The sequence below is a fragment of the Rattus norvegicus genome, chromosome 4 (assembly GCF_021556685.1).
Source record: "Rattus norvegicus strain SHRSP/BbbUtx chromosome 4, alternate assembly SHRSP_T2T, whole genome shotgun sequence".
Lineage (NCBI taxonomy): Eukaryota > Metazoa > Chordata > Mammalia > Rodentia > Muridae > Rattus > Rattus norvegicus.
Window position 1 is genome coordinate 77369158 of NC_141537.1, and position 12416 is coordinate 77381573.

General features: G+C 37.2%; 1 protein-coding gene across 6 annotated transcripts in view; it reads left to right on the forward strand.

The window, feature by feature from the left end:
- Cul1 (cullin 1) overlaps positions 1 to 12416 on the forward strand; it is a 74733-nt gene that overhangs the window by 25103 nt on the left and 37214 nt on the right. For all 6 annotated transcript variants that reach the window (NM_001108627.3, XM_087658036.1, XM_087658035.1 and 3 more), the window contains one exon: positions 11251 to 11425. In NM_001108627.3, the coding sequence (NP_001102097.1) occupies positions 11251 to 11425 (175 nt within the window). The remainder of the gene's footprint in view (positions 1 to 11250; positions 11426 to 12416) is intronic.

The window sequence follows — 12416 nt, forward strand, 5'->3', positions numbered from 1 at the left end:
ATAGGGTGGTTGTATCACAAACAGTCTGGCCCACAAAGTCCTAAAATATTTTCTATTTGTCTTTTACCAGGCAAAAACTGCTTACTAGTTCTGAAGGACACATCTAGAGCAAAAGCTTGAATATTATGGTCCTATTTGCATTACATAGTTCTAAGAGAGTATAGTAGTTAACTTTTTCTGTTTACTCTGACAAAACAACTTAAGGAAATAAGAGCTTATATGTGTTTATAGTTCATTACAGCAGGGAAGATGTGTAGGTAGAGTCAGGGTGATGAGTTCAAGGACATCTTCAACATACCGAGGTCAAGGCCAGCCTAAATTTCTTGACCTTTAAAAAAAAAAATGAAATAAGGTTCAGCTAACTGAATGGAGCAGATCGCTCCTGAGCCCAGAAGCAGCTCTACTGTGGGCACTGCTGGCAGCAGTGCCCACAGGAAGCAGAGTAATGAGTGTTGGTGCTTCCTTGCTTCCCTCTCCTGTCTAAAGATGCTATGCTGCCCATGCGCTGTTACTGCTTATCCAAGGTGGATCTTTCTCCTCAGCTAATCCTCTTTCAGCCCCCCCTGCCCCCCAGGTACTTCTTGTAGGTAAACCAGGACCCTCTGGTCAATCCACAATGCAGACTAACCATCAGAAAAAGCAATTGTATTGGGGTTTGGTTCAAAATGTATATGAAAGACTATGTAAATGTTATAAGGTTTTAAAAGGCATAGTTCCTATTATAACTTTTTTTTACGATTTATTTTTATTTACTGTGTAAGAGTGTTTTACCTATATATATGTACTGTGCACCACATCTATGCTTCATGACTGAGGAGGCCTAAAGAGCGCACCTGTTCTCCTGGAACTAGAATTATGGTTGCAGTGCTAGGAACTAAAGCACTGGTCCTCTGCAGGAGTTACAAGCATTCTACACTACCGAGCCATCTGTCTAGCCCCTGATTTGTAGTTATATACAAACATAAAAATAAATTAGAGTTTATCAGTCAGGCTTGGTGACTTAGGTCTGTAATCCCACTAGCACTAAGAAGGTAGAGTCAGGGTGATCAGGAGTTCAAGGACATCCTCAACATAGCAAGGTCCAGGCCAGCCTAAATTACCTTCGAGCGTCTGAAAAAAAAAAGAAGAGGAGGAGGAGGAGGAAGAAGAAATAAAGCTCAGCTAACTTAATGGAGCAAATTGATACTGATCCCAGAACTTTCCAGTTGCTCATTTAATTGGGATGTGAGTTTAAAACTTTAGTATATATCAGTACTTACCAAAATAGGCTATGTAACATTTTCAAATACTTTAATTTTAGAATACTTAACTTATAAATAAATGTCTAATATATATATGTCTAATATATATCCATAATATACATGTATTTTTATACTTAAATACTTATTCTGTAGGGGCCGAAGAGATAGCTCAAAGTTAAGAGCACATACTACTTTCAGAGAACCTGGGTTCCATTTCCAGTACCCATGTTAGGTAGCACAGAACCACCTGTAACAAGCTCCAAAGAATTGGATATCTCTGGCCTTCTCAGGTAATCCCACACATACACAGAGATATAACCAAAAATAAGTGAAACTTATAAGCAAAAACATCTTTGGGTTGACAAGATAGCTCAGTTAATAAAGGCCTTTGCTACCAAGCCTCACAACCTGAGTTAAGTCCCTGGATCCTACATGGTGGAAGTTAAGAATTCCTGCAGATTACCCTCTGACCTCTACAGGCATGCTGGGGCATGTGCCATCCCTCCATCACCTCCACTAAAACAAGATAGTTAGAATAAGGGTCTACCAGGTGTGATGGTTCACACCTTTAACCTCAGCACAGAGGTAGAAGCAGATGGATCTCTCTGAGTTCATGGAAAACCTGATCCAGAAAGTGAGTCTAGGACACCCAGGGCTCTGTTACACAGAGAAACCCTGTCTCAGAAAACAAAAAGCAAAAACAAAAAAAAATTAAAGCTTGGGGCTAGAGAGTTTGCTTAGTGGTTAGAGCACTTTCTACTCTTCCAGATAACCTGAGTTCAGTTCCTAGCATACATATTGGGCAGCTCACAGCAGCTTGTATATCTGGGCAGCTCACAACAGCTTATATATCCAGTTCCAGGGAACCCCAGCACCTTCCTCTGACCTTGGTCACATACATACAAATAATGCAATCTTTAAAAGAAAATTTGAGAGTAGTAACAGCTTAATTAAAGTATTCATACATTTAAAAATTAGCTCATTTTAGTAGTATGCAGTGATTTTCAGTATACTTAGTTTTATAACTCAGTGTCTGCATTTAGAATGTATTTAGTTTTTGTTTAGTTGTCTGAATGAGGGTGTTTTACTTGCATGTATTGTGTTAGATACCCTGGAGCTGGAATTATGGTCAGCTATGAGCTGCCTTATGGGTATTGGGAATTAAATCTAGGTCCTATGACAGAAAGTGTTTAACTACTGAGCTAACTCTCCAGTGCCCTTAGGATGTTTTCATTACCCCCAAAAGATTTCTTGTTCTCATTAGGAATGAATCTCAATACCCCATTCCCCTTTTCTGCAGTTTCTTATCTAGTTTCTTTGAATATGTCTATTCTAGACTTTCCTGTAAACATTTATACAGTATATGGCTTTGTGTCTGGTGTCTTTCACTTAGCATAATGGTTGTAAGCGTCATCCTTCAGCATTAATCAGAGCTTCATTTCTTTCAAGACTAGGCTATATGAACATTTTATATTGTACATATCCATTCATCAGTGATGGATGGTTGTCTTTTGTTATTTCCTTGTATTTGCTGTTAGATACACTGTTATGAACATCATGTACTAATTGTTGAGTGACCATATGTTCACTCATTCTTTTGAGTAGGTACCTGTGAGAGAAATTGCTAAGTAATAGATGTGTCCGGTACTTTTAAGGGAAACTGAGTTTTTGTCAAATGAGTGGATAGTGTCTCACAGGCTTTTGCTTGCTATGTCTGACTTGTGGCTGGCTTGCTTGTAATAGAACTAAAGGTTGATTTTAGTGGTAACGCTTTCAGTTATTCACAGAAGCAGACCAGCATTACTTTGGCAACTAAGCAAACTTCCTATTTAGTTTCTATTTAGTTTTTTTTGTTTGTTTGTTTGTTTGTTTTGTTTTGTTTTTTGTTTTTTTCTTGTTTGTTTCAATTTTAAAATACTTTGCTTTTTGAGATGGACTCATAATAGCCCAGACTAGCTTTAAACATGATTCTCCTGCCTCAGTCTACCAAATGCTAGGATTCTTCTTACAGGTTATTGCAGGTACCTGGCCCTAGGAAATTATTATAGTTGATTGTTTAGTTTGTGTGTGTATGTGCACGTGCATGTGCCTGATATGGAGAAGGGTACTTTCCTTATGCATGTGGAAGTCAGAGAACTTCATGAAGGTACTTCTTTCCATCTATACACTTAAGTAGGTTCTCAGGTCAAATTCAGGTTGATGGGCTTTTGTGTAAATTTCAGCAGCCAAACATTTCTTAGTATGTAATTTTCACTAAATCAGATAGTTTTTTTCCCGTCTTTGGCAGATTATTTTTGCTTTTGTAGGGCTATAAGGAAGTAGAAACTTTCTACGCTTAAGAAATTACTGAATGCTCTTATTCTTTAATTTATTCCTATTTTGATATCTGAAAAGTTTTAGCCTTGAGCCCTTGTTTTCAACTTGAGTGTCTCTTTTGTATTTCTAAACAGTTTAGTCAGATGTACATATGTACATACATACATATGCCACAATGAAGTACTTTTTGCAGAAAACAATGAAGTCTTTTCTAGGTAGTGAGTAAATAACAGATTGCTTTCCTTTTGACTTCAATTCCGTAATGAAATCTTGAGTTCTCTTCTTAGGGTTATTACATATAATGCCCTATTCCAAGCTGAAGAAAATTTTAGTTTTAAAAAATTCTAATGTAAAGAATTTAAAAAGCATTCAACATTTATTTTCCAACAAGGAACATGAGCAGGCACTGGACTCATAGAGGCGCTTACCCATAAAATGCATCACAGAAGGAGCAAGTGCTCTGTACTTGGCTACTTCAGTTCGAACAAGTACTATTGTACACATTCCATTCCAGAAGAAAGAGGTTAGCCTAGCAAAGAATCATTTTGAATGCTACAGTCAGGTGGAACAACCAAGAAACAAAACTTGAGTGACAGATCCACATTTCAAGAAAGACCTTTGTAAGAGAGAAGAAAGATTTCTCACTCAGGACTTGGGCCTTTTTTCATGAGACCCTCAGGAACATTTCATTGTCTGCTTAATATTGCATGTACAAAAGGTAATTAAAATAAAAGAATCAAAAGAACATTTTGACTGTCTAGCTATTTCTACCAGCACAGCAACTCTTAGGTTTCAGACTGGCCTGGGAATTCTTAGCAGTCTTAAAGTAGAGTGGGCCTCAACAGTAGAGTGCTTGCTTGTCTAGGTGCAGGAGCTTCTGATTTTGATCCCAAGCATGAAAAAAAAATGATTACACTTTTTTTTAAATGATGTAGAGAAATGAGACCTCTTGCCCAGGATTTTGTTATTTCCACTTCCTAGCCTTTGTTCAGTCCTCAGGGAAGAAGTTTTCATAATAAGGCAGTTGGGCTTACCGAGCATTAACTGAGGCCTCACTGTGCTGACGCCTTTCTGTTTCCTAGAGAATGAATTCTCAAAACTATATCTTTTCTGTTTTTATCTCAGTGGTGGTGTGAACTGAAAATTGTCTTCTCAGCCGGTTTTTCTAAAGACTTTTCTTTTTCCCAGCAATCTTGTAAGGGTCTCCTCCATGTTTCAGCATTGGCTGTTTACTCAGCAGGCCGTTTGTACCACAGAGACGCACCGAGTATGCTCACATCTTGTGTCTGCAGCACAGGCTAGTCTTTAATGCTGCAGAACTTGGTAGTTACCTCCTCACCTCTGGCTGCTGTTGCTACTCAGATCTGCAGTTTCCTCTGCATTCTCTTCTATAGGCACTTGGGGTGTGGAGGAGACAAGTGATAGCTTCTTATTTCTGTCTGCCTATGCAGATTTCTGCTTCCCTTCCTAGAAAGGAATTACAAAAAGGCAGATCAAACAACACATAGATTGTTTTCAAACTAGATTGCTGATGATCTCCATCTGTTTTGGAGTAGCCATCTAAACCAACAAATATATTTGGATGTTTCATCTTGTATGTTTAAGAGTCTTGCACCGACCTGACTTTGCTCACTTGCTAGTATGGCTTACAGCAGATGAACCTAAACATAGGAAAGCTTTCCAATCTTTTTCAAATGTGATCTAGCATTTTGATAAGTATAGTTGTCCACACTTTTTAGAATATGACTCAGCTAAATCTATACCAGGTATATCCAATTCTAGCTGCTCAGGAAGCTGAGGCAGGGTTCTTACAGATTTAAATTCTGCATGAACTCTGTACAGAGGCAGGTTCAAAGCCAGCCATGGCACCTTAGTGAGGCCTTATCTGTGAAGTAAATACAAAGGAGCTGAGGATATAGCACAGTGAATGGTAGGGCACTTGCCTAGCATGTGTGAGGTCTTGGGTTCAATCTCAGTGCTTTGAACATAAATTAAGGCTCCTAAAGGAATAACTAGTTCACATAAGGAAATGTAGCTAGTAACCATGGGGAAATAAGAAATGAGGAAATATATATAGTGAGATTTTTAGAAACTGTAATCAGGTGGAAAAGTAATGTCTATAGCCAGTGTTAGGGATTCTAGGGAGAGAGGTGGACTGATCTCTTGCAGAGCAGATGGGAAGATTACTGTGATCTTGCTGGAGAGAAATTTAGAAACTCATTTCTCAAGAGATAGCAATATATGATGGCCCATCAACTTATTTATTAACCTTTAACTCTACCTCAAAGAAACAGTAGCTAAATTATGTGCTCAAGGCTCTTCATATTTTGATAATAAGAAACAATAGAAAACAGCTTCAGCTTCCTGATATATTTAGTCATCAAGTGTGTAAGGGTGTGTAGCTCTGTAGTAGAGTCTGTACTCAGCTTCCCAAAGCACTGGCTTCAACCCTGCACCACCAAAAAGATTCCACTTGCACAAATGCTTCTGCAAGCATTCCATCTGTTCTCTGTGCAAAGTGGCTCTGCTTGTATGCTAGGGTTGGAGGTTGTTTGTTTGTTTGTTTTAACAGTTCTCTTCCTTTGTTTTCATACATGCATTTAAATTTTTTTATATAATTTGATAAAGATATACTCCAGAGAAATTACTGCAATATAAGTGGCTAATGAAGTGGTTCAATTTATTTGTTCTTTATTATTATAAGTATGGTATATTTACTTTTCTTTAAAACTTAATGCATGGCCTATATATTCAGATTAAGCATTGTAAAATGGGTTTTGGTATGATACTCATTGGACACTGATCACTCTTGTGAGAATTCTCAGTACCACCTGGTGGCTCACAACCATCTGGAGCTCTAGTTCTAGAGACCAAATACCCTGTTCTGTTTTCCATAAGAATGAGGCCGAGACTTGATGGTCATATAAACCTTCAAGTACATAGACATACTCAGAAAATTAAAATAAATAAATCCTTTAAAAATTAAAGAAAGAACTCTACAGTTTATCACAGTCAATTGCAGGTAAACTTTGCTTTTGAAATATGCCATGCGATGTTGTTATTTGCTTTGGTGGGATATTTGTCTTCAGAAATGGATGTAATTGTAAAGCAGAGAGACCTGTTTTATGACTTCCTAGTCTGATTATACCAGTGATATTCTGAGTCTTTCTGTTGTCATTTTCATAAGCATTCGTTGATAAAGGCAGAAAGCTGGTTTGGTTTGGTTTATAGTGCTACGAATTGAACCCTCTATCACTGAGCTTTATTACTGGCCAAACAGCAAGTGTTTTTAATACATCGTCCAGTGCACTCTTTTAAGTGGATGTCAGTAGAAATGGTTCAGGTTTCAACCTTTAAATTACAGTTTGGAAAGAAGTAGGTGGAAAGTAGTTCTCTTTACTTTTGTTCCTTTATTTGGATTTTCTGTTAGAAAATAGAAGTGATTTAAGTTTTGTAATAGTTAGAAGGGTTAATTGCCAAATATGTGTACATGAGGAGTAATATGTGAAACTGTAGTAGAAGCTGTTTGACACAGCCCAGTCCCTTCCTTCAGCACTGATGGATGTAGAAAAAACATACTGCTCCCCTCCTTCTTTCTTGTAATGGGGAAGTATGGGTAGTTGGGGATGAACTTTGGGAGGCAGTGTCTCCTGTGGCTGTCCTTCACCAGACCTGGCGTAAAGCAGGCACCTCAGGGAGTACATGTTATAAGAGGCTACCAATAGAATCCTGTTAAGACTTTTTTTCTATAAGCCTGAAGAACCCATAGCAAATGAATCATTTCTCTGATGTCGGGAGAGTTGTACGGTTGTTTGCAGAGCCTGAACCCAACTTCGTTCTGTAACATAACCTACTGTCTCACAGCATTTCCCACCAACTGCTAGTAGGAAACCCCATCAGACCTCTGAGAGAAAAGTATAGATCACAGCTTAGGCTCCTGTCAACTTTATTGCCCAAGAAACTGAAAGAGTTCTTGGAAAAGAACCCAGTGTTTAAGAAGTCATTGTGTGGGTTTGTTAAGGATTGTGGCTGACAGTACTTTGTAGCCAACTATTGTCTGTAAAATAAAGCGTCAATTTATTGAGTTAGATTTTTTTTATTTCTACTACTAAGTATTTTGCTTTATTGTATTTTATTTTTTGGTTCACATTGTACTTTATTTTTGTTTTAAAATATTTTGTAACTAGCTCTCTTCTATTTAGTATATTAGATATCATCCACTTTATACCATGCATCTACATTCCATTGAATGTTTTTATAGTAGAATTTATTATAGTATATGTGACTATATCACATTTTGTCTTTCCATGGGTGGGCATTCGGATTGTTTTGGATTCAGGCTTGGCTATTAGGAATAATGCTGCTCTGTGTGTGTGTGTGTGTGTGTGTGTGTGTGTGTGTGTGTGTGTGTGTGTGTGTGTGTGTGTGTGTGTGTTGCTTACCCACTAGCAAAATATACCAACTCCTATTTCTTCTCATTCTGGCTAATCCTTATCTTGTTTCTAATTTTAGCCATCTTAGTGAACGTGAAGTAGTAGCTCATGGTTTGATTTGCATTTCCCTGGAGGTTAATAGTATTAAGGATCTTTTCTTGTGTTTATTGATCATTAATATATCTTCTAAGCATTTTTTGCTTGTATTCAATTGAATTATTTGTCCTCTTGTTATTGGGCTTTAAGAGTTCTTTATACTATTTATGGGTCCTTTCTCAGATTATGGCTATGTGGGTTGTCATTTAAAAATAATACTGTTTTATTTATATGCATGTGCATGAACCTGAATGAGTATATGTGTACCATGTGCATGCAAGAGCCCATACAGGCCAGAGCAGCATGTCTGATCCTCTGGAGCTGGAGTTTCAGATGGCTGTGAGTCATCATATGGGTGCTAGGAATCAAACTTGAGTCTTCTGAGAGGCACCAGCAATGTGGCTCTTAAACAAGTAAGGGCTGAGCTGTCTCCAAGTCCCAGTTATGTTTTGTTTTATTTTGCTTTTTAATTTAAAATTTTTATTTATGATTGTATGCATCTGTGTGAGTATATGCCAATTTCAGGTGCCTATGGGAGTCCAGAATTCCTTGGAACTGGAATTAATAGGGAGTTGTGAACCACCTGAGTAAGCTTCTGGGAACTAGGGTCCTCTAGGAGAGCAAGAGGCACTCTGAACCACTGGGTCATATTTCCAGTCCCTCAGTTATGTTTGTTTTTTGAAGTTCAATTTATTTTATTAAATACATATCTTTATGTGTATATATAGACACATAAGTCTGTGTGCACACATATGTGTGTACATAAATACACATACATTCATAGGCACACATACACATGTGTTTGGAAGTCAAAGGTTGATGTCATTTGTTTCCCTCAGTCACTTGTCCACCTTATTTTTCGAAATTAAACCTGTGTCAAATTCTATTATTTGACTAGAGTGGCTGGCTGCCCAGCCCCAGAGATGATCCTGCCTACCCAACACAGCACCACCACTCCCATCTTTTTATTTGGGTGCTGGAGATAGAACTCAGGTTTATGTAGCTGACTCTTCAGCTGTTCCACTATGCAGTCCAGTCTGGCATAGAACGGACCATTTTACTCCTTCCATCTCTCAAATGCTGAAGTTATTTCAGTTAATTTTTGTCTGTTAGAGTCCAACTTAATTTTTGTGTATGCGGTTATTAAGTTGTCTGAGCACCATTTGTTGAATCACCTCAAAAGCCAGTTTTACCAACATACTGCATAGCATTAAGTGAGAGTTAGTGTTTGTAGTGTCAGATCATTTGTGGTTCATTTGATGTTCTTCTTTGTTCTAATTGCTGAGGTACTAAATCTTAACATGACCATGTAAGTGTTTTCTTTCAACTTTTATAAGTGTTTTTGCAAGTGTTTTATATATTTTGATGCTGTAATTAGATCTTTTTAGTTATTTGTTGCTTTTGTTATCATGGAACAGTTCTTATAGTAAGTATCTGAGATTTCATTGTTTGATGTGGCAGTCTGTTCTAGCCATATACTTTGAGCATTTGTGACATGATTGTGTTTTGTATCACCAGCTAAGTGATCTTGAATTTCTGATATCTGCCTTTGACTAGAGTGTAGCTCATTGATTGTTTATTATAATTAATAGGTTGATTTTTTTTGACCATTTTTTTAACCTTTATTTTTTCATTCATGTTTTTCTTCTTCTTGGATTATTTGAAAATTTTTCTTTTCCATCTCCTCCCATTCCCTCTCATTTCTTCCCAGTCTCTCATATTCCACACTAGCTTCAACTGCTGTTGCTGTGGATGACCATGAACTTACTTTCCAAGTGGTACTGGGATTCCAGTTATGCAGGACCACTGCATCATGAGCAGAAGATACTCACTGTTATCTGTAACTCTGAACCATTGAAACATTTACTGATCTGTTGCTTTAAGAGGCAGTACTCTGATAAAGAATTACTGCAGTTGGGTATTTTATTAGCTATTTGACCTTCTGTCTGTAGTGTACTTTTGTCATGTTTCTTTATAGTTTTTACCTCATATTATTTTAAATTATGTTTTTTAAGGTACTAGGTATTAATCTAGGAGATATATATATACACATATACATATACTATATATGTGTATATATATATATATGAGTATGTGTGTATATATATACACACTCACCCCAAATTAATTTGCTGAAGATAGTAACTCTCCTTGAAGGTAGCTTTACTTTAACATGTTCAGATTTCCAGCTTAGACATTGGTGACTTTGTTTGGAAAGGTCATCTCCAGCTTGAGAACAGGTAAGTGGTAATGCCTACATCTTCTTTGTTTTATTCTTTTAGTTTATATATTTTTGTTGATCCATTTGGGATATATTTTGAATAATCCTTAATATTGTTTATTAAGTAATTTTGAAGATTCTGATTTTTGAAGTATCTTTATATAGTATGTCCTTAAGTACAGTAGAATAATATGTTTTGTGACTGTGTGTCCTGTTTATTGCTCTCCCTGTCTGACAGTTGTAGTTGTCATAAAGGTTATCACAGAAGCAGTGCTCTCTCTGCCTTTGTCCTCCCCATCCTCAAGTTCTATCATGCTAATATGTAGAGGCTGCTGGTTCAGCCTTTCATTTCTGTTTCTGTAATTTCTATGCCTTTGTTTCACAGTGGTGTGTCGACCTGATGCTGTTGTCTAGTTTTATACATCTTTGACTCTATTGTATCAAGATTCATGTTCATGCACTTTGTTTTGTATTTTTGGGTAAGTCTGTTTGAGTCATCTGAAAATAATGGTTTAGTTATTACAGTATTTATAGTGTGCGCTTCTGGATATGTTATTTGTTGCCAAGTATCATTGACTTTGATTAGTACTGGCTTTTGTTTTTCCAAAACCAAATATTGCAATTGCTTTTTTCCTTGTCATTTGCAACCTTTCTAACCTGTTGGAATTTTCAGGAATGTTTCTACAAAATCAGTCATGTTAGGCAATCTTACAGATCTGGGGTTTTTCTTGGCACTCTTTCAAGAATGTTAATCTGCCTTTTCAAGCCTGTGGACATCCTTATAAATGGCTTGTTGTCTTTTAACTTTATCTGTAGTGCGATGGGCATCCTTTTCCACTCTGGTTTTATTGGGAATCTATTGTTATATAAACATAAGGAAATAAGTTCATGTAAATCACTGTTACATCTATGGTATGTGTTACTTTCCTTAACTTTCTCCAAGTCATGTTTATAACTACTGTACTAGTGTGCATCAGTCCAACCAAGCCCGGGGTGCTGGAGTCCCTCCTTCCAAGTCAAAAAAGGGGCAGACTCCTGGGGGAGCTCAGTTTGTCGGCTTGGAGTTATACAAGCGATTGAAGGAGTTTTTGAAGAATTACTTGACAAATCTTCTTAAGGTAAGATGTCTCTATGCTATAAGCATATAAAAATGTCTGTTTTGTTTATTTTTTCTTAAATGCAGTTATTTGTTGTGACTTCCATCTCTGTCGTATTTACTGCTTTAGATTGACATTATGCTTACACTGGGTAGGCATTGCTGCAACTACCCATATCCTCTGAGTTAAGCAGCTTATTAGCTCAAACCATTGCTTAGGCAAAGGTGACCCTTTCCCTGTTTTTTTTCAAAATAGGGTTTCTCTGTAGCCTTGGCTGTCTTGGAACTCATTTGTAAACCAGGCCGCCCTCTAACTCAGACCCGCCTGCCTCCTGAGTGTTGGGATTCTTTCTTTCTTTTTTTTTTTTCTGGAGCTGGGGACCGAACGAGTGTTGGGATTAAAGGTGTACACCACCCACCACTAATGGTGAATCTTTTACCTTAGCTTCTGCCTTTGGCTTTTAGTAGTTTGCTCTGTAACAAAGGAAGTGGGTTGCCTTACACTCAGCCATCAGGTGGTCAGGTAGCTTCCTCATCTGGTGTTGTACATGATGCATATTCAGTCTGCAAAGGTATTTCTACTTCTACCTGGGAAAGTTCTCAGAATCTCTGATGTGTATACAGTTCATTCTTTTAAAGTTTAAGTAGATGTTATACATTATTTTCTGTATGCTACAAAAGTGTTTTTTTCTTAATTATTTTACAGGCTAAGTGGAAACACATCATTCTAACAGACTATAATTAACTGATAGTTGTAACTAATGTATCTGTTTGATGTTCTTAAAGGTGATGGGTAGTGCTACAGACTCTGTCTTCTGAATTTACAGCACTTTGTAAATAAAGTCAAGTCTGTTCTGTTTTTAGTAGCGTCTCCCATCAGCAACATATTTGTATTTTATATCTAAAATAGATCAGTTTGTTTTAAAATTCATTTTATTAAATACACAAAACATTTGGTTGTGTCTGGGTGTGACCAGGTGTTACATAGATGGTTGGGTCACTTGAATGTTCTA